Source organism: Falco naumanni, chromosome 4 (assembly GCF_017639655.2).
Source record: "Falco naumanni isolate bFalNau1 chromosome 4, bFalNau1.pat, whole genome shotgun sequence".
NCBI lineage: Eukaryota > Metazoa > Chordata > Aves > Falconiformes > Falconidae > Falco > Falco naumanni.
In genome coordinates, this window is record NC_054057.1 from 66,579,796 (window position 1) to 66,607,325 (window position 27,530).

At 54.7% G+C, this 27,530-nt stretch overlaps 3 protein-coding genes across 7 annotated transcripts in view; 1 reads left to right on the forward strand and 2 right to left on the reverse strand.

Moving 5' to 3' along the window:
- Position 1: 1 nt before the first annotated feature.
- On the reverse strand, positions 2-2,697 carry POLR2E (RNA polymerase II, I and III subunit E). Of its 2 annotated transcripts, none has more exons than XM_040589264.1 (7): positions 2,417-2,697; positions 2,192-2,307; positions 1,666-1,746; positions 1,399-1,457; positions 1,148-1,226; positions 642-720; positions 2-160 (listed from the first exon to the last, which is right to left on the reverse strand). In XM_040589264.1, the coding sequence occupies exons 1-6, from the start codon at positions 2,646-2,648 to the stop codon at positions 655-657; spliced, it is 633 nt and encodes a 210-aa protein (XP_040445198.1). In that variant the 5' UTR covers positions 2,649-2,697; the 3' UTR covers positions 2-160; positions 642-654. The 2 variants fall into 2 exon arrangements, with proteins under 2 accessions (XP_040445198.1, XP_040445197.1); XM_040589263.1 differs by having other exon boundaries at positions 2-317; positions 2,417-2,696.
- Positions 2,698-3,133: 436 nt separating this feature from the next.
- On the forward strand, positions 3,134-5,425 carry GPX4 (glutathione peroxidase 4). Its single transcript, XM_040589265.1, has 7 exons — positions 3,134-3,245; positions 3,500-3,594; positions 3,731-3,875; positions 3,952-4,103; positions 4,294-4,318; positions 4,734-4,793; positions 5,143-5,425. The coding sequence occupies exons 1-7, from the start codon at positions 3,171-3,173 to the stop codon at positions 5,173-5,175; spliced, it is 585 nt and encodes a 194-aa protein (XP_040445199.1). The 5' UTR covers positions 3,134-3,170; the 3' UTR covers positions 5,176-5,425.
- A 1,347-nt stretch (positions 5,426-6,772) lies between these two features.
- The window catches only part of SBNO2 (strawberry notch homolog 2), a 64,846-nt gene continuing 44,088 nt past the window's right edge, over positions 6,773-27,530 (reverse strand). For 3 of the 4 annotated variants that reach the window (XM_040589259.1, XM_040589262.1, XM_040589260.1), the window contains 27 exons: positions 26,891-26,983; positions 26,235-26,331; positions 25,713-25,873; positions 25,131-25,264; positions 24,521-24,611; positions 23,018-23,161; positions 22,388-22,505; positions 21,856-21,961; positions 21,496-21,649; positions 20,910-21,086; positions 20,257-20,354; positions 17,699-17,781; positions 16,459-16,659; positions 15,725-15,900; positions 15,392-15,523; positions 14,972-15,107; positions 14,189-14,301; positions 13,610-13,681; positions 13,107-13,215; positions 12,725-12,799; positions 12,225-12,368; positions 11,929-12,023; positions 11,599-11,691; positions 11,249-11,380; positions 10,946-11,022; positions 10,615-10,805; positions 6,773-10,215 (listed from right to left, as the gene is read on the reverse strand). In XM_040589259.1, the coding sequence (XP_040445193.1) occupies positions 9,593-10,215; positions 10,615-10,805; positions 10,946-11,022; positions 11,249-11,380; positions 11,599-11,691; positions 11,929-12,023; positions 12,225-12,368; positions 12,725-12,799; positions 13,107-13,215; positions 13,610-13,681; positions 14,189-14,301; positions 14,972-15,107; positions 15,392-15,523; positions 15,725-15,900; positions 16,459-16,659; positions 17,699-17,781; positions 20,257-20,354; positions 20,910-21,086; positions 21,496-21,649; positions 21,856-21,961; positions 22,388-22,505; positions 23,018-23,161; positions 24,521-24,611; positions 25,131-25,264; positions 25,713-25,873; positions 26,235-26,331; positions 26,891-26,983 (3,825 nt within the window). In that variant the 3' untranslated portion in view covers positions 6,773-9,592. The remainder of the gene's footprint in view (positions 10,216-10,614; positions 10,806-10,945; positions 11,023-11,248; positions 11,381-11,598; positions 11,692-11,928; positions 12,024-12,224; positions 12,369-12,724; positions 12,800-13,106; positions 13,216-13,609; positions 13,682-14,188; positions 14,302-14,971; positions 15,108-15,391; positions 15,524-15,724; positions 15,901-16,458; positions 16,660-17,698; positions 17,782-20,256; positions 20,355-20,909; positions 21,087-21,495; positions 21,650-21,855; positions 21,962-22,387; positions 22,506-23,017; positions 23,162-24,520; positions 24,612-25,130; positions 25,265-25,712; positions 25,874-26,234; positions 26,332-26,890; positions 26,984-27,530) is intronic. The other variant, XM_040589261.1, reaches the window with a different exon arrangement.

Genomic DNA, 27,530 nt, shown 5'->3' on the forward strand with positions numbered 1-27,530 from the left:
CCAGAGTACAAATCTTTATTAAAAATAAGTTCCTATAAAATAAAATAGGAAAGCAAAGGTCTTTTTCCACTCGCTTCTACTCTGCACGCTTCTGTTGCTTCAGGTTACTTCCATGGCTTGAGTCCTTAATGACAACTAAGGAGTTACAGCAAAGTCCATGCTGGAAAACAAAGGGATGAGGCCAAGTAACACAGCTGCATAAAGGCAACAAGGAAAGAGCATTTTCTTGGCCATCTAGGGAAAGGCAGACATCTCAGAGTGTCTGTAAATCACCAGTGGATGGGAGGATCGGCAGTTGTCACACAACTCTTCCACACCTGGAAGAAAGAGAACTCGGGATGTGAATCCCCCGACGCCTCCCTCAGCAGACTGCTCTCAAGGCCAAGCGCCATGAACGGCCTGAACACTGACAGGCACATCCTGCACGGCAGACACCGAGGCACGTAACCAGGTAAGCCTTGATCTGGTCTGTCCTCTAACCTAGGAGTTAACAGTTCCCTCCATAAACAACTTAAAGCTCTAAGATCACCTTTTCCTGGAGGCTGTTTGCTTCAAGTCAACCCTGGAAAGCTCCAGCCTAAGTCTCAGGCACTATCGCCCAAAGCTCTCTGCTAGCCACAGGGTTTCGTGCTCTGCCTTACCCAGCGCTCCAGATCACTGCACCAGCCTGTAGGTGATGTACCGGCCTGCAGTTTCACTCGGTCTTATGATCTTCACTACCTAGGAGGCCAACAGAAGGAACTCATGAGGGAGAGAAGCTGGTGGCGAGTCTCCCCTGTGGGGCACTCTGTCCGACACAGGCAGGCGCTCAGACCCGGATGACATGGCTGCAAAGCCGTGGCACTCGGCAGCCACAGAGAAGGCCAGCGCTGAGCTCCCTGCATAGTGTGGAAGTGCCAGCCTCCAGCATGAGAGGAGGGGGAGATCACAGAGCATGGGGCTGGCGTCACATCTGCTGCCTGTTACCAGCTGGTTCAGCAGGCAGCCAAGCCTGCTCACCGTGCATGCATCTGTGCCTGACCCACAACAGCTTTTACATTTGAAAGAGATGTCTTTCCTGTCTCCAAGAGTTCTGAAATACTGCAAAGGAGCTCCCCTTCTTGCCCTGCCCACAGGGAACTGTTGCCTGAGTCTATTTCTCTCTTACCTGACCACGTTTTATTCCGAAGTACCGGGCCACAGGATCCCCAGCTTGTATCCTTGGGAGCTGGTTCTCCCTCAGCTTACTGCACAGGGAGTTAAGGAGAAGCTCCCCCAGCAGATGGGCCCAGGTGCCTGTTCATTAGCACAACTCATGGAACAAAGTAATAAACCATCACATGCAGATGTATTCATTTTCAGCCCAAAGCAAGTGTGCATCACACCCAAGCAGGAAGGGAAGGAACAAACAAAGGATACTATCTGGCCAGTAACTCAGTTACTTCTTCCTTTGTCATGACAACATGCTCTGGGACCAACTGTAAACAACAAGGGAGAGAGACTAAGATTAGAAAGCAACTGGCTCTTCACAGCACTGGGAAGAGCAACGCATTTGTAAGAAAGAAACCCAGGACTGTGTCACTTAGCCCGGTCTTCCAACTGAGAGGTCTCGGGAGCTGCCCAAGCCACAGCTCAGCACAAAAGACTGAGCATCCCGCCCTCACTCCACAGCCCGACACTGCTCACCTCATGTTCTGTGATGTTGATAAGAAGCTCTTGCTGCAGGAACTGCTCCAGGATGTATTTGGGAGCCATATCCACCAGGGACTGGAAAGGGAGAGGACTGTCAGACGGCAGCGACACTCTGGGACAGCCCTGCCTGTGCCCAGATCTGCTCCTCAACAAAACCGTTACTGCAAGCGTGGAATGGCTACACTTGCGCTCACACAGCTACAGCTATGCAGGCAAAGAGCACACAGAGCTCCTGACTGCTGGCAAATACTCCCTTTTCTCTCAGGCACCTCCTGCTCCCACCTGTTCGCTGGAACCAGAACCACCTGTTCACTGGAACCAGAACCAGCTGTTCCGGCGATACACACCTGGGTGTTAAGCAAGTGCCTGTATCAAGGTACAACAGGCTTTAGCAAGTATCGGGAAGGAAAGTTTAGGCTTTTATCTACCTCAAGCAGCACTGACAGACAGACAGATGGAGCACCTGTGGCCCACAGCAGCCCTGTGGTGCAGGGGCGGCCTCCCCCACGGCCCCGGGTACCTGCTTCGCCGATGGGGTCATGCCCTGCTGCACCACGATCAGCGCCCTGGTGATGTTCTCCTCCTGCATCCTCTGGCAGTACATCTTGATGGTCTTTATTCCCACCTTGGGCTCCTCTGGGAAAGGAGGTGGCCCCGGCGTCACCCAGGGCCCTCCCAGAGCCCCCCACAGCCCACAGCACCCACCACCACCCCAGGCCACGGCCCGGCGCCGGGCCCCGCTCACCGGGGAAGAAGACGAACATCTGGTCGGTGGGATCGTCGTTGTGCGCCACCAGCACCGTCAGGTCGGTCCGCCGGGGCCGGCCCTCGCTGGGCTTGTCCCCGAACTGCGCCTTGAACTCCTCCAGCGTCTGGTCCAGCTCGTCCTGGGTCACCAGGTAGCCCCGGTCGTGGCAGAGCTGCATGATGGTCTTACGGATCTTCCACAGCCGGTACGTCTCCTCCTCGTCGTCCATGGCGCCCGCCCGGCCCGCACCGCCTCAGGCCCCCGCCGGCCGCCCGCCTCGGGCCTGCGCAGGCGGCCACAGGCGGCGCCGGGGCGGCCGCGGGGGCCTCGGCCGCGGGGGCTCCTGGGAGCTGCAGTCCGCTGCCGGCCGACCCCACCGCCCGCTCGGAGCGGGGGGCAGCGCCTCCCCCTCCCGCAGCCGCGCCGGATCCCCGCCCGCCTGTGCTCCAGCCCGAACAGGCCGCGGCCGGCCAGCAGGGCCGCCGCCGCCGCGGGGGGGCCGGTCTGCAGCGCCCGGCGGCCGGCCCCGCCGCTCGGTCCATCCCTCCCCCCCCCCCGCTCCCGTGGTTTCGCCCGCGCCCCCCCCCGCGACCTCGCCGCGGCCGCCCCGCCCATCTCGCTCCTCCATTGGTCGACTTCCCATCCATCACCCTGCTGGGCACGCCTCCTTGCGCGTTGACTGGCTGCGCACCGGGAAGGGCGGGGCTCCCGGGGCGCCGATTGGCTGAGGGGCTGGGGGCGGCGGGGCGCCATGGGATGGGCGCGGGCGCTGCGGCGGGCACTGCGCTGTGGGGCAGTGGTGGTGCAGGGCCCGGCCCGGAGCATGGTGAGCGCGGGGCGGCGGGGCCCGGGGCGGGCTCCCGTGGGGCGGCCAGGGTGGGCGGCGGGGGCTGAGGCCTCGCTGGGCCGGGGGGTGTGGGGCGGACGGGGGTGCGGGCTCCCCCGGGGTAGCCAAGGCCGCGGGGCCGCCGGTGCGGGGCCGTCGGTGCGGGGGCTGCCCTGGGGCCGGGGGCGGTGGGGGCCGCCCCGGGGCCGGAGGGGCTGCGGAGGTCGCTGACGGCGGCTCCCGGCGCCCCGCAGTGTGCCCAGGCGGAGGACTGGCGCTCGGCCAAGGCCATCTATGACTTCCACGCCCGAGACATCGACGGCACAGACGTGTCCTTGGAGAAGTACCGGTAGGGAGGGGGGCTGGGCGCCGCGGGGCCCGGGGGGAGGGGAAGGGCTCGGTAGGCCACGGTGCGGGTCACCGAGCCGCAATGGGCGCAATTGCGTAACCCGGGAGAGCAGCACCCGACTGACCCCCCTCCCCAGGGGCTGCGTCTGCATCATCACCAACGTGGCTTCCAAATGAGGCAAAACCGCTGTAAACTACACTCAGCTTGTTGACCTGCACGCCCGATACGCTGAGAGGGGTTTACGCATCCTGGGTTTTCCCTGCAACCAGTTTGGAAAACAGGTACGTGGGGGAGCGGGGTGAGGGGGCCGCTTGGCTGCGGGGCCGCTCAGGGGGCCCCCTCCGTGGCTTTCACCAGGAACCCGGGGACGACGCTCAGATTAAGGCCTTTGCTGAAGGCTACGGTGTGAAGTTTGACATGTACAGCAAGATCGATGTCAACGGGGATGATGCCCACCCCCTCTGGAAATGGATGAAGGAGCAGCCCAAAGGAAGAGGCACCCTGGGCAAGTGAGTGGGGGATGGGGGAGCCACCAAAAGCCCCAGCCCCATGACAGGCCGAGGGGGGGGGTGTGTGTGTCAGCTCTGGGCCACTCCAGCTGAGTGGGCGGCTTGGCTGTGGCAAGAGGAAGGGCTTTTTTTTTTTCCAGCCAAAATCTCACTTCTGTTTCTTTTTTTTGTTTGTTTGTTTTTCATCTAGTGCAATAAAATGGAACTTCACGAAGGTAGGATACAGCTGCCTTCTCCCAGGCTGCACCTGCGTTGCACCCACACTCTCTGGGGGGTGCAGGGAATCCCCAAGATGTTGCAGGGAGGGGGGATCCTCATGCACAGGCTCTGCTCTGTGTGGTTATCCTGCATGTTGGGGGCAGAGCATCCTGAGGGGCTCCTGCGCTGCCCTGGTCTCTGTGACTGGAGACTCCTATGGCCCTCTAGCCTGGTTATCTCGAGCCCTGTCCCAGAGAGGCAGTAACCAGCTGAGGTGGGGAGCAGGTCTGCCAGGGGCTCCAGCTCTGCAGACAGGGTCTACCACAGCCAGACCCCCACCATAACCAGCTCCCTGGGCTGCTCTGCTGCTCGCAGGGCTGCAGAGCCCCATGTTACAGCTGGACTTACCTGGGTGTTGTTTCCCTTCCACAGTTCCTCATTAACCGGGAGGGCCAAGTGGTGAAGAGGTACAGTCCGATGGAGGATCCCTATGTAAGTCTGCCGCTAGCGTGGCTGGTGTTACAGCTCTGCCTGACCCACAGAAGCGCACCAGTTGCTCTCTGTGGATCCCATTATTAGTTAAATTATTAGTCAGATTGCATCTGTGGAGAAATGCAGCGGTGCTGGGGCTGAGCACTGCTCCAGGGCAGGCTCCGCTGCTGTGTCTTGGCTCTCTTCCTCCTTTGGCTGGGGGAGAAAAGGCACTCCTGTGCTCTATGGCTCCAGGGAAGGGGGGGTGCATGGTTCCAAGCGCTCCTTCTGGGGTAGGATGGAAGGGGCTTCGGGTACGTTCTTGGGGCAGTGACGTTCTCATAGCACAGTGCTCCCTTTGTTCTTGCAGGTGATTGAAAAGGACCTGCCTGCCTACTTGTAGATCTGCTCATGTCGCCGCTGCACTGTCCCTTTGCCCCAGCACCGGCCCTCCTGCTACCTGTGGAGCCTCCTCATCCAGCCCCAATGACGGTCTGTCTTCAAGCCAGCTTGCTGGTGAGGCAGACCTGACGATCTGGCGTGCACCCGCTGGAAGGTGACTTCTCAGGGCCGGCGGCTGCTGCTGGGCAGCCCTTTTCTACAGGCGTAGAGCAGCACCAGGTGTCCCTTTGCAATAAATGTGTTAGAAGTGACTGGTTGGTTCTGTCCAGGTGTGAAATGGAGTGGTGGATGGGGCTGGGTTTGTTTGTGCTGCTCCCCGTGAGAACCCGGAGCTTTGCAGGGGAGCTAAGACCTTACACAACTTCCTGAGCCCTTCCTGAGCCCAGCAGGGATAATCCTTATTAGTGCTGAGGGGGGAATTGCACACAAATCCTGGGTCAGCCGGTGCTCCTGATGGAAAGCCAGAGGAGGGGGAAGGTGTGTATCGCCTCTGGGACTGCAGCTGGGCTCCCTCCTCGCCCTCAACTAACAGGCAGGTGCCTTGCTGAGGCAATTGCATTGGTTTTCTCTAAACACAGACTGTGGGCAAAGTCTGGGTGCTCAGCAGCACAGCCCTGGCCTGGATAGCCCTGGCAGGGCAGCAAAGGGGACGGTTCCAGCCATGGCGCAAGCCACGGCCAGAAGCAATTGCTGCAAAACACCACCAAGTCGTGTTGGACACGGCAAGAACCTCACGTAGCTGGAGACATGTCTGACTGCAGCGTGTGGGACCATGGGTGCACCAGGTCATCCCTCCTCCTCGGGAAGGCTCAGCTGCAGCTTGTCGGTGCTTGCAAAGGTGCAGCCTTGTCTGGCCAAGGCCAGGGTCTCCCCATGGGCAGGGAGAGCTCATGTTTTACATGTGATCTGTGGTGCTGGAGTGCTACCTTGCCTCTTTTCCCCAGGGTCTGGGGGAGCTGCTGGGTCTCCCCTTAACACCCACAGCCTCCAACCACCCCGGGGAGCCCTGTCCTCGATGCTGGGCCAAGGTGGAGTGGGGAAGATCCCCTGGATCCTTGCTGGGGTCCCCCCACAAGTCTAGTCCCCCTACCACGTGCCTGCCAACAGGCCCGCTGGACCCCCCCCAGGATCGGTGGGCTGGTCTGGGGAAGCCGCTCCACCAGCAGCAAGCACATGCTGCACGGCCACACAAGGCTCCCCCTGCATCCCACCACCCACAGGGACAGAGCGGGGCTGGCAGTGCCTGGGTGAGATGTCCCGGCGCCACAGCAGCTTGGACAAACACGCCTGGACAGTGGCTCCTTTATCTGTTTGCCCAGCAGAGCCGGAGGGAGCCGCCGCAGTGAAGGCCAGCGCTGGCTCCAGGGAGGATCCTCTGCGTGACCCCTGCCTGGCTCGTCCTTGGGAGAAGGGGATGATGGCTGGGGACAGCAGCCCTCAACTGCCACCGAGCTGCTGGTGACACAGGAGGTGAACTCCAGCTGCCAGTAGGACCCTGGTTCTCAGATTCCTGATCCGAGTCCCAGATAGGATCCTGGGGCAGGTCTGGACAGACGGACAGACAGACAGAGAGCTGGGACTTAAAAAATTCTCGTATGTGGCTTCCTTTCCATTTTTACTGAGCAGAATGAAAAATTATCTTTCTGAGGCAAGTAGAAAATTCAAGAATTATTAGTCAAAGGCACATATTCTAAAAAAATTTCTTTACATATATACATCTCAATTAATTATAAATACACATAGAAAAACAAAGGCAAACAACAAGCGGATTAAAAAGTGCTAACAAAAAGGTGTAAGGGAAGAAAAAAAGGGACTCATTTAAAAATACATACAATCAGTAGGACAAATGCATAATAATTTAGTTAAAAGATATTGTTACATATTATTAACCCTGACAAAAACACAGGATCGGGGCAGGGAAGGGCTTCTTTGAAGGTGCTCTCTGTCTTTCCAGAGATCAAGGAGGGAGAATTGCATATATTTTAAAATTAACGTCAAAGCCACCAGGCAGGGCTCCGGGTGAACGGCGGCGAAGTGGCTGGCGGAGCGTGCCTAGCAGGAGAAATCCTCCTGGCTATTCCTGAGTTTAAGCCTCTCTGAAATGGGTTTTTCCTGGCATCTTTTTCTCTCTCCTCGCTGACAATTCAGCGAGCACTGAGCAAACGAACCAGGACGCCGGCGAAGCCAGGGCCTCGCCACGAGTGGTGTGGACTGGGACAGCTTTTAAATAGAGGAGGGTCTGGGGAAGGGGAGAGCCTTGCTCTGTTCTGGACCAGGAAAAAGGCTGTTGCGGCACCCCGAGCAAGCGGCGATCCCTGGGCAAGAAGCAAGCAAAGCTGCAGGAAAAGCAGAAACCTCTCCGGGCAGCAGCACGGGGGCATGCAGGGGCGCCCCATCTTTGGTGTTTACTTTGAGGTAAGGAGGTTTCCTTGCATGCAGTGAAACGCACCCCCGAGCTGCCCTGGCTGCAGGGCTGCCCCCCGGCCAGGTGGGCTGGTGGGAGGCAGGTGCCAGCTGGGGAGGGTGGGGGGGTAAGGACAAGCCCCCGAAAGGAAAAGCAGGGACCAGAGCAACCTCAAACACAAGCCCAGACGTGCAGCTCCACGGTCTCCATGTGACAGGGAAGACGGTTCCCGTCTCAGCAGAAGCACAAATGCTGCGGACACCGACCCAAAGCACTTCTCAACAGCAAAGGGGGCACCTGGCCAGTCCCCGAGCCCCGGCGCGTGGGCATGACGGGGGTCAAGGCGAGGGGACCCCACCAGACACTGTACAGCTCCAGCACCCTCAAGAGTGACCTGCCAGGGCACGGGGGACTCCAGCAAAGGCCTGTCCCCGCTGCACCGCCTGCCCCAGGCCCTCCCTGGAGACAGCCGGGCCAGCCGGGGAAGGCGTCCCATCGTTCCCCTGAGAACATCCTGATGCCACTTCTAGAAAATGCCTCGATGACTCAAGGCAGAGAAAAGGAACAGAGCAGAGGGGAGGGTGGCAGAGGTGCTGCCAGGCCTGGAGCATCCCTGCCAGCAGGCAGCTGCCTGCCAGACTCCTTAGATTAAAAGAGAGAAAACAAAAGTTTCCCCGGGACGAAGACGCTGCTGGATTTGGGATGGTGGCAGTGGCGGCTGGAGGCCACCTCTGTCCTGGGGAGGACGCAGCTCGCCCAGCCACTCCTGGCCAAAGGCTGGTGGGTTGTTTGGGGCAGTGCTTTGCAAAGCGGACTTTTGCTCTTTGGTATCGGAGGTTGGATTTGCAGCATGAGCAGGGACATGGCCCATCCCCGGTGCTCACTGGGGAACTCGTCCCTTCTGGGGCCTGGGAGCAGCTGTCCCCGAGGTCAGCGGTGGGCAGGGCTGGGTCGGCCAGGTCCAGCCACCCGGGGCTGTGTCCGTGGCCCAGCCAAGGACAAGCCCGATGGAGCGGGGCCAGCGAGGCGGCCAGCTGAAAGGACAACATGCAACAGCAACAAGCTGGGCAAAGCACGGCCGGCCACGGCGAGCTGGCAAAGCTAAAGTGCAGGACAGGCTGATGGGACACGTGGCCCTTCTGCTCCGGGGAACCCCCCCCAGGTCCTGGTGTGGCTGAGTTCTGGCAAAGTCCCCAGCTCTGTCACCACACTGACAAACGGGGGGGTGGGTGCAGCCAGCTCCTGCCCTCTCCCGCAGAGCTTGGGCAGCCCCAGAAGTGTCCTCCCCAGGAAGGGCAGAGCAGGCACAGCCAGTTTTGCTTTGCTCAGCCCCGCACAGAGGGATACACCAGCTCCGTGGCTCCCAGCTCCTCTGGGACAGCACCCCCCTTCACCCCTTCCTTCAAAGCCAGCCCTCCAGAGCAGCCTCGAGGTCCGTAGCAGGGCCGGGGCATCCCAAGGGAAAGCTGGCAGCAGCCGATGCGGATACAGTTTGGTCAGCCAGCTCTCGGGGGAACCGGGCTGTCACCCTTCAGTAACAGACCAGGTCACTCTAGAGACCAGACGTGGCCCCTGCCCAGCTCGGGGGGCAGCAGCTGCTGGAGGTTGGAGGGCTGGGGAAGGCACGACCCAGCTCAGAAACTCAGTAGTCTGCAGGGGGATGGGCACAGAGGAGGGGGCGTATCTCCTCAGCCCTACACGGGCACTGACCTTTGAGCAGGACTCCACCACAGCAGAGACCATCGGTCCAGAGCAGCTGAACTTGGCAGCACTCAACTCCCCCCAAGCGCATGTTATATACAAATCTATACGTGCCTGACTGTATATTATATATAAATAAACTTTGCTTTAAGGAACTATAGGTTGTTGGGTTTTGGTTTTTTTTTCTTCCCTCAAAAACAGAAAAGGATCAGTCCAAACCAGTAGAAAAGCCGGGGCTCCCCAGCTCTCACCTCTGCACCAAAGGATATGGATCCACAGTGGCCAAGCATCGCCCGGTGTGCCCAGCTGGCTTTCAGAAGTCTGGGAAAGGCCCACTGAACTGGATCACACTCTGGCGCTCCTGGGGGGGCCCATTTAACGTCCTTAGCATGTCCTCCAGGATCTCTCTAAAGTTGATATTCCCATCCTCTTGGGCAAAATCTTCCTGCTGCTGCTGCTGCTGCTGCTGTTGCTGCAGCGCCTGCAGGGGTCCTGGGTGAGACAGAGGCAGGTGTTCATGCAGCGAGGAGCTCAGAGGCACGTTTCCCTCCAGGACAGGGGCCGGGCTCTGGAAGGCAGAAGGGTGACTGAAGCCAAAGGGTAATCTGTGCTGCTGGTGTGGTTGGAGAACGGGCTCCGAGGGGAAGCACAACGCACCGTGCTCGGGGTTCATCGCCACGTCGGGAATGCTGTTGTTGGGAGGGCTGTAGGTCAAGTCCAGGATCTCATCCTGGCACAGGGGGTGCCTGGGCAGGGGGACCCCGGCCCCCATCTGAGTGAGGTCCAGGGGCTGTGGCAGGATGTGCAGCGGCAGGGAGAACTGCGAGCTCTGCTCTTGAGCCTGGAGGAGTCGGCTGTGCTTTCGCTTCACGTTCTCGTCCATCTGCTTCAGCTCCTCCAGCACCTTCTGGACACAGCTCTCGGGGATCTTTATCCCTAGAGAAGGAAATGTGCATCAGTTCCCACAGCACTTCGGGAAGGGACGGGGCACTGTGGGGACAGAGGGATGGGCAGCAGCACCAGGGCTCGTTTTGTCAAGCTTGCTCTGCCTCTCAGCCAGGCTGCAGAGCAACCACAGCAAAAGCAGCTCCACCGCAGGCTCGCAGCGGACAGCAGCAGCACCGCTTCACACGGGCACAGAGGGGACAGCCCAGTGTGCCCAAACACATCAGGGTACCCCCAGCTCCCCTCCTTTCCCGTGGGGTCACCTAAGCAGTGGGTGCTTCCAGGCTAGAACACACCCTTTGAGGAAGGGAATCTTAGCACTGGGTAGTTGGGCCCCTTCCTCCTTCTAAAACATCCTGCTCCCCTTCCCCTTCCCGGCACTTCACCCACCAACTTGTTTCTTCTTCTCCTTGGTCTTGAGGCGGACGATCTGCAGGTAGCTGGTGTTGGTGATGTCTGCCATGATGCTGGCGATCTTGCTCCAGACCCGCAGCAGGGCCCCACACAACATGTAGTAGTGACGCAGGCGCATGCCCTGGAAGCACTCCTTCCCCTCCTGGATCAGCTTACAGCTCCTGTTCCTTCAGTTCCAATGGAAGAAACCCACCCGAATCAGCACGGGCTCCCACAGCAGAGCAGGACTCCCCACCCACAGCCTCCCTGGTGCAGCCAGGGACCGTCCGCAGGGAGGGCAGGACAGCGGGGGCTGCAGGTGCCTTACCAGGCAGCATGGTTACAGTTCTTCAAGGAGAAGCGGTAACTGCTCTCCCAGTGCTCCTTGGCTTCCTCAGGCAGCACCTGCAGAAGAACCACAGAGATTAGAGATTTTCCACCATCTAACATGCAGCTGAGACTTGAAATCCAGGGCTGGTTGTCAGAACACCTGGGTGCTACCACTATCTCTGCCCAAGCCAGGGCTACAAGGAGCCGTGAAGGGGTTAAAGTAAATGTCCTTGCAAAGCCAAAGCTGCCCAGAGGAGGCTTTTCCCTCTCCCCACGTTGAAGGGCTGCAGCTCCCACCTACCCGCCGGTACTTCTTCTGCAGACTGTCCAGGCTCTCAGGCTGGCTTTGCTTCCCAATATTTGGCTTGTAGAGGATGAAGTTCTTGCCACGGCTCTGCTCAGCCAGCAGACAGGTGTGTTTGTAGCCTCGCATCTGTCGGGGTAGAGCTGATGGTTACAGTCACAGCCTCTCTCCCAAGCCCGTATTTCCCTGAACTAACCCCCTTTCTTCCAGGATGGAGGTTCTCGGAGGCATCTCCCAGCCTCCAGCAAGAAGTCAGACACAGACCTCTTAAAGCCATGGCAGACCTTCTCCCATTGGAGTCACCCTCCAAGCTGAGGGGGACACAAGGGCAGAGCCCAGGGACCTACCTTGTAGGAGAGGTAGAACCCATCGAAGGATCCTGTGAGTTTGAGTGACTTCTCATAAGCTTCCTCCCACTTTAAGCCTCTGTCAACACTGATCTAAACAGGGACAGACAGAGTGATTCTGTAACTTCAGGGGGCAGGACAAGTGCATCGCTGTCTGTCTCACAAATCCCACCCTCAACACAAACTCCCAGCATCAGGCACCTGCTGATGACCGAGGCAGATGCCACACAAACATGACACAAAGCCACAGGACAGGGGGAAGGACCCACAGCCTGACTGGGAAGCACCGGAGAAGACTGGACTGCAGACACAGCTGTGCAGGCTGCCTACCTTATAAAACACGACCTGCCCATCCTGCGGGTGTCCAGGGGTCAGGAAGACCTCCTTGCTCTCCTCGTAGATCTCATCCACTCCTGGGGCTAAATCTGTAGAAGAAGAAAAGACTGCTGTAAGATACATCTTCCCATCCCACCTCCCCTCCCTGCAAGAATCTTTAAGATCTGTGCTGTGTGGGGACACCGCAGTGCCCGGGACGGCCGTGGAACTGCCATCAATCAGCACAGGGAGGAACAGGGAACTGCAGGGGTGCGGGAGGGAGAGGTCTGGCCACCCCTTTTTCTCAGTACCTAGAATGCCCATGTCGTATTTGCCCTCCTTCTTGTCCTTTTCAATCAGATAGTCAAAGGTGTCAGAAAAATACTGGAAGAGCATGTTCTGCTTGTCCACCTCCAGACCCAGGATGCGGTTCAGGAACTTGGTGATGGAACAGTCTGCAAAAACACGGTGGGTCAGGGAACAAGACACAGCTGGGCACGGAAGCCAGCAGCGCACTCCCACAGAGAGCCACCCAGTGTCCCTTCCCCACGGCAGCCCAGCACTCCAGCACAAGGGAGCAGCCCCAGGGCTGTTCCTCCAGGCTGCGGTCAGCTGCCAGGCTGCTGCAGGGAAGCGGGATCTGCACTGCCAGCTAATCCCGGCAGGACCTTCCCCTCAAAGCACACATCCTGCCCCAGCTGCACAGCAGCCCCCTCAGGGCTGTGCTCCCGTGCAGACGACTGGGTGGGCCACCACACCCCCACCTTTCTCACTTCCCCCCTGCTCTGGGCAGGAAAGGCTTGACACGTACCCTTCTCCACCGAGACAGTGCCATACTTCATCTGATTGCAGCAGATCCCCACGGAGATGAGACCTTGCTTCATTTCTGGAATGGCAGAAGGCAGCTCATGCATTTTAGGTTTTTTTAGCAATTTAGCAGTCCTGCAGGGCTGCTGCTGCTCCAGCTGCGCCCATTATTTTGCAGCTAAGCCTCTCCCAGACTCTTCCTCCCCCAACACCTGGCAGCGTGACGTACATCTGGGTGGCCAATTGCCCCACTCACTAATGAGCTGCTAAGCCAGAGGTACCGTTCCCTCTCCCGACCTTCTGCTCGGTTCTTCAGGCACCACCAACCTGAGACCCACCCGGTCAGCAAGACGCAGCAGAAACCCCAGAGCTGGTGATGTTCTCACCATGGAAAAATGCAGCCTCCCCTCGGTCATAGCTCTTGGGCACAGGAACCCTGTTCTCCATGTGGTTGAGGATCGTGGACAGAACCCTGTCGAGTGCTTTAGCACCATACTGTGAGAGGAGACAAGAGTCACGCACAGGACAAACCTACGCAGCCCAACAGTCGCAAGTCACTTCTGCTGGCACTACAGAGAAAACCGTCGCCTCCAGGAAAGCCACTGAGCTGGTGGCTGTGCTCAGGGGGGAGCTGGCAGGGGGATTCTCTGTGCCCAGGGGACCAGAGCAGAGGAACCTGCACCCCACGCCGGCACTGGCAGGTGGGCAGAGGCGCTTAAGGCTGGTTATTAATTCGGTTCTGAGCGCTGCAGGTGCGGGGAGCTGGGTGCTAGGACCGATCCTGCCTGCAGATGCCAGCAATGATCTTCCTGGCTCTGGCTCCCGCTAAAGGCACCAGCTGCTTCAACCCCTCCTTGGCTGAGCCACCCTGAGAGCAGCCCCAAATTACCTTATTCTCAAAGTTGTACTTGCTGAGGTCTCGGGATTCGGTGGCCCGTCGGTCTCCGTGAGTTAAGGCACCCTAAGGAAGGCACACCAAGCAAAATATTCTTACTTTTCACTGTTGCAAAACCACCAGAGAAGGATGGCCAAAGCTGCATCTCAGAAGAGGCCAAGATAAGAACGTGCTGCGGGGAGGCAGTGCTCCTCCGGAATATTGAGGCTTTACCAAAGTATTTGGGGATTTATCAGAAGTGAAGAAAACTTAAACAGAGACAAATTATTTCACTATTTCATCAGCTTTCTGGAAATAAGACGGGTGTACGCTCCTGTAATGGTGGGGGAATTCCAGCATCTGGAATTGGGTTCTGCTTCCCTGAAACTCCTCCTGATGCCTTAGTTACATATTTTTCTTCATTTCCTTTCCCAAATCCCAGGGTGCAAAAATCCTTTTGCATTCCACAACAGCAGTTCCTTCAGGCAGGGGTGATGCAGCCCCCCGTACTGTTCACACTGGCCACGCTGAAACGGCAGCTCTTCAGAAAGGTGGGGAACTCACACGTTAATCTCGCTGCTGTGGGGCACTTACTAGGCTCTCCAGACGTTTTGCCACGATGGATGCAAACCTCCTCTCCCCTGCCAGCTCAGAGATAAGGAAGACGTACTCTGGAGCAGAAACCTGGTTCGATCGGTGCGTCCGACCTACGGGGACATGAGCACAGAGGTGAAAGGAGAGGTTGGTACAGCCTGTCTGGTACAAGAAGGGAAGGAGAGTAAGAGGTGAGAGCACCACAACAATTTTCCATGTCCTAATGGTTTTCAAAGGAGATGGCTCTTTGGGGGAAAAGGACAGAGGCACAGTCGCATTTGGCACCCTGGTGCTGGCAGAGGTGAGTTTGTAGCTTTGACCCTCCGGAGCAGAGGAGTGACCCCGCAGTGTGAGCTAAGATGTGCGTTATGTCTTTTGTGCTCATGTACTGAGGAACCATCCCTCCCCATCCTACAGGGCCTCCCCCCAGGGTGGAACAGAAATCCCCAGGCACCTCAGCACACTTCATAAGGACACAATGCTAACTCCTATGGGAGGGTTCCCCCACTTCCCACACGGCAAATCACTCCTGAAGTCAACACAAACCTTCCTCACAAGATAAAAGCAGTCACAACTACTCTGGGTCTGCATTTCCATCCTGGCAAAGCATGGGAGTGCTGTGCTCTGCATGGTGCTATATCTCAGAAAGCTAAATACACCTGCCCTGGCTGCAGCACAAGTGTGTGGCCACGCACACCTTTCCTTCCCCGGGCTGCCCATGGCTTCATGCTCTGAACAATGCTCAGGGGAAGGGGACAGTGGCCACCACCCCCCAGCCCTCACCAAACTGCTGTATGGCCCGGTCTGCACTCCAGGGCAACTCCAGCGTCATGTGGACCCGGCGCTTCTGGTTTTTCACCCGTCTGTCTGCTTGGAGAGAGATCCCTGAGCTGGAGGCCTCGGAGATTATTGCTACAAGCTGAGGAAGAGAGAGGAAGTGAGAAAAAGGAGAGTGAGGTTCCTGGGCATCTGCAACACTGCTTCGAGAGACAGCCAAAAGTGTCACCGCAGCCCCAGCCCACCAAGGGATCCAGTACTCCCTGTCACCTCCCAGCAGGTCAGACAGACAGAAAGCTGCAGAGCCTCGTGGACCTGAGGCTGGCAAGGCACAACCGTGCAGTCACCCTGCCTTCTCCTTCCCCTCCCAGCGTGCTCACTCCCCTGCAGACGTTTGGAGGTGTCCTCAGCTCGAACCTGACTCACCTTTTCCCCTTTCATGAAACGCTCCTTCTCCTTCAGGTTGACGTGGTCTATAGAGAGGCCTTGCTCCGCACGAGACTCGAACATGACGGAGCCGTCTGGTCTGCAAACCACCCGGCCCTTCCGCCCCGTCATCTGCACACACCGCACAGGAGAGAGAGAGGGTGTCAGAGGGGAGACACCTGCACGGCACAGCAAGTCCTTTTAGAAAGTTTTTTCAGCTCGCAAGGAAGGAGAGAAACCCCCCCCCCCCTTCCAGCAGAAACCTTCTTTGCTGGCCCCTTTTTTCCTGTCACCCAGTGCCACCCGAAATATACTCTTGATTACGAGGAGTACCTCAGCCACATGCTCTGGGCCCCCAAAGTGATTGATCAGTTCATCCAAGGTATTGAGAGGTAGCTCTTTGCCCAGTGCTTTTACTTTTGCTAGAAGGTCCTTCTTCATCTTCTCCACCTGTTCTACTTCTCTCAAGCCATGCATCTCTTTCTGGGAAGGCAGCATGTGAAAATTACCTGCAACGTAAAATGCAGAAGTTTAGAGTTACCTGGTAATTACAAATGGGGGGGGGGAGTTGTCCCCAGGGGCTTCTGGGGGCACTAGCTGATGAGCAGGCAGACCCCTTGACTTGCAATAAATGCTGTTGAGCATGGAATGCAATCCCTCTGTGCTTCCCCCTGCTGTGGCAGGGAAAGGAGCACGCAAGGCAAATTCTTCCTGCTCACTGATCACAGCAGGTTAACGTGAATCAACCTCACAAGCCCAAGTTTGACCATCACCGGGTAAGACCTAGCCAAAACCATAAGGCTGTCCCAAGCACAGCATTCCAAGCAGATACCAAGAGAGTCTCCTCGCATCCGCTCGTTGACTCCCCAACCCTCTCAGCCAGACCCCCCCAAAAGGGTCATATCTGATCTGCCGCCCTCCGTGCTTGCGGGGCGCTGGGGTGGGTGGCTGCCTCCAGTTGCATTCCCATGCACTGGCTGCCAATGCTGTCCACACCAAAGTGACTCCAGTTCCCAGCTCCCCCCAGCTAACCCCAAGAGCTAACCCCCCGCCGCTGCTCTGCTTACTTCTGTCCTCAGCCGCGAAGCCGTTGAAGGTGTGCTCAACAAAGATCACGTCATCTGTCTCAAACACAGACTCCGGGGAGGAGTTGAAGTCACTGTCGAGCCCCATGTCGGAGTCGGTGCTGCTGTCGTCGCTGATCTTGATGACACCCACAGGGTCACACATGCCCTTCAGAGCCTTGGCACAGCGGCCCCTCTGCTTCCCTGCAAGGGAGAGCAAGCGGCGTCAAGGGAGAGTCCCCAGCCCCGTGCATCGGTGCAGAACAGCAAGTGCCAGCTCAGAAAAAGGAGGAGAAATCACAAAATAGCTGAGATTGGCCCAGATGAAAGGCTGATCTTGGAAAGACAGAGCCTTTTGGGCTGGGGGGAGGGGCAGCAGTTAGGAAGGAAGGGAGAGAGGAGGAGGGAGGGAGAGAGAAAGAGAAAGGAAGAGAGAGAAAGGAAGAACAAGGCAATCTTTATCAGGGCTGAAGCTAGTTGCACACATCAGGATGAACACGCAGCCGGCTGTAAGCAGCGCTAACTCCTCGGGAAGGAGTCTGCAGGTCTGACTGCCTCCAGAGGAACGTGCAGGACACGGGAAGGTGCCAGTGTTTCGGGACGTTGTTTACTTCCAAGCACAGCAGGACGTGCCCCTGCTACGTGAGAGGGTTCACAAACCAGCTTGCACAGGCTGCTCTGCAACAGCAGCCAGTCAGGGTAACCTCCACGGTCTGCCAGTGCCACTGTCCCCCTTTTCCCCCTTTCCCACATCCCACTGGAGGAGAAATCCCCAAACTCTTCTTACCTGCAGCCGCAGCCAATAATTTGGCAGGGAAGTGATTATTTCGCCCCCCTCCCCCAGGACACCTGCCATGCTATAAAATACGGGGTAGTGCAGAAACCCCTCTTGCTGCAAGAGGGCTTCAGACATGCAGCCAGGACTCTTGTGCAATCTGCCCACCAGTCTAGGCCAGGGAGCGGCTGAGGGAAAGGGGAGAGCTACTGGGCAAGTGGTGGAGGCGAGGACCTACGCTGGGGCAGGGAAGTGAGTTAGAGGGAGGGAAGGGTGAATGACCTAGAGCTGCTGTCCTCCAGACGCGAGAGAGTGATGGCAGATGTGCGGGAGGGCAAACTGAAACCAGGGCAGAGTAGCAAAAAGCATGAAGTAGGGAAAAGGGAAAAAGGAAAAGAAAAAGCTGAGTGGCTGGGGTGAAGCAGCAAGGCAGGAGGTCAGATGCTGGGCAGTGGAGTGTGCTCTTACGTTTTCTTTTAATGCCAGTTCCTTTTTCTCTCTTTCTTTTGGTTGAAGGAAAGTGCTTCTGAATTAGTGATAGAAAGACGCCTCTGAAAGTAAGATGCAAAATTTATTCTAGCTACCAGGAATAGGAACATCTGCCGGTTATCACGTAGCAATGTGCATTTGAGATAGCACCACATTTCGTGAAAAGAGGGGTAAACCCTGCACAACAACTACCAGCGCGTGCTCAGCCAGCCGCTGGCACAGCGTGGCTCTCCAGGACGGCAGCCACCGGCACTGAGCGCGTCTCACCAAAGGGTTCTGCCGTTGGGGCAGCAGATCCTCAGCCTTGAAATGGGCACGCTGAGGGAAGGCAAAGCACTGTCATGCTGAGAAAAACGCTCTCTGCCATGGCCTCCCTGTTGGCAGAGGCAGCGGGGCTATTCCAGGGAGCCACTGCAACGGCAGCAGCACAGCCCCTGGGCGCTGCACTATCACACGGCACGTCAAAGTTGCAAGACCTTTATATAGCAACTAAGAGGGAGTTTTAAATGGGAAACACTATACTGGGAAGCTGTTACATCGCTACTGAAAAATCCAGTAAGTCCCAGTGTCCTAGCCCCTCTCCGTGCTCTGACAGCAGAGATCACGGTCAGGCTGTCTGACAGATGTGCTCCGCCAAGTCCTCTGGTTAACAGGATGTGGGCCTCCTTGCCCACAAAAAAAGTGACAAAACACACATACGTAGTGTTTTTCAGATACATAGTGGTTTCAGGTGAACGGAAAAAAATCAGAAGAGGTGGGAAATAAATGTTTCTGTGGGCTGTTCTGCAAATAAAAGAGCAAATGCTTAAATGCTGATCATGTCGGGTGGGGATGAACCCCCAGTGCAATGAGAAGGCAGTGCTGAATGAGCTCTGGTTAAAAAAAAACAAAACAAAAAAACAACACCAACAAACGCTGAAAGCGACAGCTGAGAGGTATGGACATGACATCTTGCCCATGTGAGAAAAGGGGAGCCTTGGGAACCAGGGAGGGAGCTCCAAGACCCTTGGTGTGAGGGGCTGAAGGAGGCAGAGACAGTCCCACTCCCTGTGCTGGCTGTTAAGCGACTGCAATGACACGGTGCCAGGACGGGCCCTTTTGTCCTGTGTGCTGCAGTGACCCTGGGCTCAAAATGCCAACACTCACTCTACTCTCAGGTCTGGAACCTCCCTGCCATGAAATCTGGTTCATTTTCCCACCACTTGCACTCCCGTCTTCCCTGCAAACAAAGGGTTGGGCTGGTATTCACTCACTGACCAACCCACTTATTTTTAACCCCATTTCTCGGCATCGTTTAAACAACTGCTTCTTCCCAGCAGGCTCCCCTCCAGAAATCCCCTGAAGTGCTGTAAAAGCAGGACGCCGCATTTGGAGGCTCAGCAGATGCCAGAAGACACTCAGTTATCTGGCCAGCGCTGCTGAACAAAGAGCTCTTGCCTCCAGAAGTGGGGACAGAGTCAAGCAGAATGTGTGCTCAGTGACAGCTGAGCCAGGCCCCAAGGGACCACGCAGTCCTCTAGGCCCAGTTCCTCTGGATTCGGTGACGGGAAAACCAATCCAAGAGACTAAATCAATCCAAGCGGTTGTTTAGACTTGCCTTGCTCACTGTCACCAAACTGGTATTTCTTTTTCAGGAAGGGTCTGGAGAAAGTAGAGTAACACAGACCAACACAAACCCCCCATCAGTAAGGGAGGGAAGCTGGACACGTACCGTCTCTGGTATTTCTCATTGCTTTTACCTGCATTAAAAGTCACTTCAAAAGAAAAGAGGAACAGCCCTGCCACCTGCCTAACAGAGGAAACGCAACTCATCCCCATGTCCCAGGTTTTTGTCACCCACGGGGCAGGAATAGCCACGTTCGCAGGACGGGCTGGTGTTTTGAAAGCTACAGAAATGAGGGGGAGCATAAGCATCATTCCCTGCTGAAAGGGTAGCATGGGTCCTGCTGCTGGCTTCACCTCAGGCACAACCAACTCTCCTTTTAGCCAGAACGAAGGCATCACAACCAGGACACCGGTCCTGCCTTGTACATGGGCTGAAAGCCAAAACTGGCAAATCTGAACTCCTCGGACCACTCCTTCCTCTCACTGCTCCAGCGATGCTGCCTCACATCATTATCCCAGCCTCTGTCATTACATGAGATTCTCTCACTCATTTCTTCAGCGTCAACAGCCCCATTTTTTCCAGAGTCAGACCCACACAAGCTACACCTGAGCTGACATTTCTGGCTCTCCTATGCCTGCTAATTGTTTTACGTGTGTTAAGAGTCAAACCAGGCTGTTGTTTGGGCAATGTGGACCACAGGAGACTTCAAAATCCAGGATCTAGCTCATAAAGTCACACCGAAGAAACAGTGCATCAAGGATCCAACTAAGCATCCTCTCCATTTACGGCTTGTACAGGGCAAGTAGTTATAAAACTGCTTTCAAGAAGTGCAGGTGGTAAGTGGCCCCAGGGAAGGGCTTTCCCTAGCAGCCTCCAGCCTCCCATGCATCCCCCTCCCCCCCCCTAAGAAAAAGAGGGATTTTTAACTCACTCTGCAGCAGAGACAAAACAATTTAGATGCCCATCATTTTCATCCAGTACTTCTCTGGTGCGAGCTTCCCCGGTGGACTGCAGGCCGATGACAATACACTGCAGGGAAACACAAGGGATGGCACGGCAAGGTGTCAGGGAGGGTATACAGCAGCCAGCATCGGGGCAAACAGCTACAGGCTCAAGAGATTGTATTTCAGTCCCAGCGGCATTCCCCCTGGACCCTGTCCCAGAGATGTGCTGAGCCTGTGGCAGGGCTCCTGATGAAGAACCATCTCTCCAGTCTTTCAGCATCCAAAGATGCTCAGACCACGAGAGGATGACTCTGATCTGGCACCTCTTCTAGCCTGAACATCACCCAAAATACCCTTCGAGATCAGCTTGCCCACATCTACCATAAACAAACAAGGTGATGCCTTGGAAGATGAGGCACGTTAACTCCCCAGCATCGTTCACTGTGAATGTTCTCAGAAACCTGGACACTGCACTTCATTGTGGTTTATCAGGAGAGAAAATCAGCCTTAAAGAGGTTTGAAATTGCTTTCAAGTCAAGCTGAACAATAATTAACTCCCTTTGGTTGCAGACTACAAAAAAATAATTTCTAACATAAGACTGATGGCTGCTGCCACTGCAGCGAGGCTCTGGTACCACACCTTATCCTTTGCCAGCTCTTCCTTGGCAAGCTCAACGAGTCGCCGGACTTTAGCAGCAATGCAGAGATACTTGAAGAAGCGCTGGTGAGCTGACCAGAACTGACCCCACAAGGATTTCCGAGATTCCAAACCGATCCAGTCGGCTGCCTGCTGGAACACCACCAAGGCCTCTGCCCACTGCAAACAATACCGAGAAAGGCTGAGTTAATATCTTTGGTTTTATTTGCATTACTGCTGTGCAGGAGGTTATTAGAACAGTCTGGGGCTTGAGAATCTGATTTAACATCAGTATTTATGTTGCTGTGTTAGGCTGAACAAACTGATCATTCTCTCCTTTCTGCATTAGTATGACGTTGCAAGCTCTGGTTTGCACATATGGAACTTTTAAATAGAAGCAAAAAAAGCCTACAATTTTTTTTTTTTTTTTACATAAGCTAAGCGTGCATATTCTTTTTTTTTCCTTATGAACAATCTAATTTTGTAGTCATGGCCACATCTACGGTCCTCCAGCCCTCCCGTACAGCAGGTGCCCATGCCCAAAGCACGACTAAACATCACTCTCCCCGGTGCTGCAGGACCAGCTCACCAACTTCGCTGCCTTGTCGTAGACAATCTTGTACTGCTGATCCAGGGGGATCTCCTCGATTCTGAAGGTCACTCCAGTGAAACTGAGCTGCCTGGCAATGTACATTCCACTGACCTTCATATCCATTGCCACGATCTCCATTGCACCAACTCCCCTGGGAGAGGAAGACAGCTGTGAAATCCCTGCCTCTGCTACAAGGCAGCACTGGGTAAGTGCCCCTGGAACCACCACCACTCCTGCCTGGCTCAAGCTGCCCTCAGACACCGTCCTCAGGCTTTGCACCCATTTCCCAAATGAAAATATTACATGAAGTATGAAATGAAAATATTTACATGAAAAGGGATGCTGAACACGACTTACCTCTTTTCAATTGCATGCAGGAACTCATCAAATGCTCTGAAAGGGGTGCCCTCCCCCCAGATCCCCAGGCGGCTCATGTAAATCATGTTTTTTGGCTCAGAGGCACCTGTTTGAACAGAATTCACTGTTAACAAGACCACAGCAGTTATGAATAGTTCTGACTCAAGTGAACTCTTTAGAGGATGGTCATTTGCCACTGCGCCTTAGGAGACCCAAGGACCTGTCCAGATATTGCCCCCCATACTCTAAGCGGGCAAGCATCACCATACAGCCGAACAGCTGGCCAGGAACAAGTTAAACTGGAGAGAAAGTAGCCTGACTTGCCAAAAAGTCACAGTAACGGTAGTGTGATGGGGCTTGGGGCAGATTTTAGCACCCTAGGCTCTCCTCTGGCACTGCAGCACCATTCACCTCTCCTTGCAGGAAGGTGTACTCCCAGCACATGCCCTCTCATCCCAAGGACATCCTTCAGATCCGAGGTGACCAGCAACTGTTTACACATGATGCCCACACGGTGCCAAGAGCAGCTCACCTGTGGCACTGGCATAAACAACCCTCGCTCGAGGCAGTTTGTTCTGAAGGTCCAGCACAGCTTTGCCCATTTTAGTAGAGCTGGCGTTTTTGGCTTTGTGGCATTCGTCAAACACAATCTGGGTGGGAATGTCAGTTAAGGAGAAAAGATTTATTTTCATCCCGAGGACAGGAGCAGACAGAAAATGCAACAGCCTCCTCCAACCAGCTGAACAACCAGCCCCAGTATCAACAGGACTGACTCACTCCCCGCACCACATGAAATCTGTTGGGTTTTGCTTAGTCCTTAGAGCTCAAAGTCATTTCCCCCTCCTTCTCCTTTCACTTCCAAGGTGCGTCTTGTAAGCTGAGGGAGAAGAATGCTGAAAAGGTTAATTCCAGCTGCATTCTTCCCCTCCTCCTCCCATCACCAGTGCAGCCTGCAGAGGAGGAGAGAAGAGCTGGGGGGATGCATGCCTTACAGCATTTAAATATCTACCGAAGGCACCAGGCTGCTCAGCACAGCTGCTCCCAATGACTTCAGATGGCCACACGCTCTTTGTTCCTTGGTGAAGTACAATCACAAGCATTCCATTCTTTTCTCTCTCCAGTTTTGGTTTTGGTTTGTTAAGTATTTTTTTTTAAAGGATACAACTCCATCAAAGTTTTCCCTGCACCAGTCCAAAATCTGTTTTAAGCGCGTCCTGTGCTGTCCACCAGCCTGGCTTTCACCAATCAGCGCAGAATAAGTGGCAAAGAGGACTCCTTCTGAGGTAGCTGTGTCACCATATTTAATCTGCAGAAAAAGAAGAGCAGCGCACACGCTCACGATGCTTGTCGCCTGTATGTCGCACCCATCCTTTGCCCACACTCAACACTGTCGATTGTGCTGCGACTGTGCAGGACACACACTCCTGCCTTCAAGAACAAAACCCAATCTGAGAGCAGGGCAGACAAAAGACTGTTGGTAGCTGACGTCTTTAGCACTTCTATTTGGCACTGAGAGATGGTGATGACAGGGACTTTAAATGTCTGGAGAAGTTCCACTAGCCAATGTGTCAGCACATCTGGATGCATGCAGTGAAATGGGGAGACCACGCTAGGACTTCAATTTTCTGGCCAACTGAAGGCACTTGATTTTTTTTTAAGCAACAGTTTAGAATGTTTAATGGTTTTGAACGCTCCCATCTGTTTTAAATACTTCTAGAAGCTAATTTTCTCTTTGACCAGGTGAGATTGTTGCCTATCTTACTGTCATAGGTCCCACCTGTAACAAAATAAAAGGTAGCGGAAAAAAACCCCACGGTCCCAATCTGAAGAAAGTTCCATTTAAAGCCTTTTTGGTTTGAAAACAAACACCCCTTTCAGCCTCTTAGTAGAGTGCACTCAGAGGTGTCAAACACATGTGGTTTTCATTGACTTCACGAGGGCTGGTTGTTTGATACCATTAAAAACCAGAAGGAAGTGTTTCAGTGAACTGGCAGACAAGCCTGGACTAGGCTGATGCACTGGACAAGAGACTAAAGCACAGGCTGTGAAGAACCCGTGGATAACCATTACATCACTGCTGGTTGTTTCTTTTGAGAAATGCTTCATCCTCATCACTGAGTAACTGGAAGAAAGTCTGAAAATTCTCCGATTTGCTCAGCTGGGGGGAAATACCACGTGCTCAGCCCCAGCACCAGGTGTCTGCAGCAACCTGCCAGGCACCAATCTGTGCACTTTTATGTGCTCCCTTACTCGCATGCTCTGAAAAGCAGTTCCAAGAAACCAGTGCTGGGAAACGTTAGCCCAGGAGAGCAGAGCACGGCCACAGCTAACAGAAGTTGTTCCCTCTGCGGGACTCTTCAGGAATGACGAAAAAGGTTCACGTCCTGCCGTACTTTGCACTTGCCTGATGCCACTTCTCGCTCCCTGCAGGAAAAGAGCTCTGTGCTCACAGTGCAGCTCTGCAGAGTGTATAAAAATAGCAAGAGCCCCGAGTGGGAAGAGCACGCCGAGGGAAGGGAACAGCAAGCAGCTTGCTGTCTGCTACCGCCTGTGCCACCAGCCACACAGAGGCAGAAGCGACTGCTGCTTTACAGGCTAAGGTGGATCCCTCTAACCGGTACTGCAGGCTGATTTTCCAGAACACCATTACAACTTTTCTCTCTACCTTATTCAAAGCATGCACAGGAATGTGGGAGGCTTCAATGTCTTTCAGGTCTCTCTCAGCATCATACTTGAGATCGTTGGAGACGCTGAACCTGCAAAGCAAGACGGCGGGTCTGGTTATCTGCTAAGGAGCTAGTCAGGCCGCGCAGAGTGATTAATAGCTCTGACTAAAGCACCAGTAGGTGCGCAGAACTGTCGTATTTCCAACTGCCCACACACCTCAATGCAAAATCCTACAGCAGACTCCAGTCTGCCACTTACAACAAGCTGCGTGTGTTCTGCAGTAAACCCCCCTCCCCAGGGGCCTGAGACTGCACCCGGGAAGTCCACGAACACCCCCAACCCCCCCGCTGACTTCAAAGAGCGCGGGGACAGGCTCGTGGTACATCATCTGCTATTTCACAGTGACTCACTCTCCATCGCCGCTGCAGGGGAAGTCTTCCCGTTTCCCAGACAGCAAACAGGCACGAAGAGGTGGAAACGACTTACCCAAGGCCACAGCATGAGTCAACTATAAAGCCAACATCAGCACTAAGGAATTCCTTACTCCCAGATCCAAACTAACTCCAAGGTCTTACGGGAAAAGAGGAAAGAAAAACCCAACAACTTACCACAGAGCTTTTTTCCTCCCTTTAAGATAATTTTCAAAAATGATGCCCGCAACTGTCCTGCCCTTTCCAACTCCAGCACCGTCCCCAATCAGGAACCCAGCTCGCTGCCCGTTGGGTAATAAAACTTCATGTTGCTGCAAAATCAAGAACAGAACTGGAAATTAAACTAGATTTGCCTTTCCTAACAGCTTTGATGTGAGGTTATAAGAGCACCACTTCACCCTTTCACATATCCCATCAATGCCAGCACATTTCCTGCTCAGATAAACAATGGCAGGAACAGTCGCGTGTCACGGCCAAGCTCACAAGTGGCAGTTCACAGAAACGGCCCCCAAAATGTAAAGCACTCCCCTCTGCAATAAAAGTCAAGGATTCTTGCCTCATTGGGAAACAGACCCCACAGAAGTCCCCAGCTTCAAATAATCCTTTCAAAAGGCATTTAAAATCCCACATGCCAAATCTTCCGAAGTTTTATCACCTACACGACAGGTTATTGTAAAACACACTTGAACATTTGTTCATGTGAAAGGCAGATTCCTTCTGGTGTAAGACATGCAAGCTGGGCAAGCTGGAGCCCTGTACCTGGCAGGCATAAATGATTGCTTCCAGCTGTAGTGCAGAGAGTGACCCTTTGTCGGCAACAGAGCGTGGCAGGGAAAGGCTGTAGGTGATGTCGGGCGGGGGGACGCTGGACAGAGTGCTTGTTTCAACCACAAGGTCAGGGTGGTGCTTCCCAATCTTGGCTAAACAACACAGAAAAAACATAATTCAAGTTCTTCACACCTACGGGGCACCTCCTATGAATAGTCTGTAGCCCCCTGTTCAGGAACAGAACGGACAAGCCCCACCCCTGCTCTTTACTCTTTTGTTCCATTTAAATTTCAGATTGCCACAATCAAGCCATGCCTCCCCCAAAAGCAAGCAACCGAAAAGCGTTAAGTTAGCGTAGCACCGATAAAGGATCAGTACACTGGTGAAGTTCTAGAAAATCACAAGCCTGCAAACACCACATAAGGCTTGCAGGAAAATAAGGGAGCCGTTAATTAGGTTGGTCAACAATGGAGTTAACAGAACTTCCCACATTCATGCGATGGCAACACTCACACTTCGAAGGTATATATTCTGCATAGGTCTCTGTTTGCCCCAGCTCTTCTGTTTCCTCCTCCTCACCTTCATCCTCCTCCTCTGCAGGAGCCTGAGACTGAAAAGAAAATGTGAATGTTCTCATTTTGCTACGGACACACGCCGTGCTAGAAACTACACCATTTAAGCCATCCCTATGCAAATTCACAAACCCTTCAAATACAATTAATCTATAGACTCCAGCAACACAAGGAAAGCCATCCGTGAGAGCCTGCCCAGGGGGCCCAGCAAGTGCTATGAAGCTACTTTCAGCGCCTAGTCCCCACCAAATTAGGGAAAAATGTTTACATCGTTTTCAGATGGGCTGTGGGCTTGCATGAATTCTGCCCAGCTGTGCTCTAATCTGGCCCTGAGTAAGGGACCCAGAGCAGCTTTAAACTCAGCACGGCACTCAGCAGCATAAAGCAAAGTTGTGAAAGCACAAATTATTCTTTAACAAAGCCAGGTTCCACCAAAGGAAACATAAGACACTTCTGGGAAAGGGCAGTGACTTGTAGATGCCTGATTTTCTCGTCCCACTCCCTCTGAAGGGCAAACAGAACCGCTCCCCTCCGCGTGGATGTCACCGAGTTAAGAGCCTGGTGTCTGACCCTACCAAAGCCACCCGTTGTTCTCACCTGGTAGCTTATGAGGAGCGGGGTGCTGGGGACAGCAGGAACGTGGTCACTCGAACTGTTCAAGCCAGTGAACGATCTGCTGGGTGAGAAGAGCTGGAACAGAACAGGTGTAGGTGAGAAAACAGTCTTACCCCTCAGCCTTCCGACCCCAGAAGATACAACAGTAAAAATACTTGGGCTCTGTACTCAGATTTTACATTCTGATGTTGTCAGTGGACTTTAATACCGTTTGTGAATGAAAAGCCCTGGGCAATAATTCCAGAAACAAATAAATCTTGCAAATGTCAGCCATGCCTTTGTCAACATACACACAGGGAACAACTAGCCAAGGTAAATACATTCTTGCAAGACGTGAACGCTTTGTGTAGAAGCCCACGTGGGTTGAAAGCCTGCACGTCCTCCCACACCCACAGGACAGGAACCTTTCTGCACTGGCTATAGTAACTACAGGACATTAAGACGGGTCATCCCGAAATGCCACGTTTTGCCTTGATCCATGAGATCTCGGGCATAAGCCAAATTTTTATACCCCTCCCACTAGCACTAACAGATTTCTTGTGCAAACGTTGCCACTTTCAAAGGACTCTTACAAGCCAGCAGTCCCCGTCAAGACCCGATTGAAGTTTATTATGGGAACACT

Coding starts and splice junctions, on each gene's coding strand:
- POLR2E (XM_040589264.1), bottom strand. CDS start 2,648: ATGGACGACGAGGAGGAGACGTACCGGCTGTGGAAGATCCGTAAGACC. Junction 2,308..2,416: donor GATGTTCGTCTTCTTCCCCG/GTGAGCGGGGCC, acceptor CTCCTTTCCCAG/AGGAGCCCAAGGTGGGAATA. Junction 721..1,147: donor TCGGAATAAAACGTGGTCAG/GTAAGAGAGAAA, acceptor TTGGCCTCCTAG/GTAGTGAAGATCATAAGACC.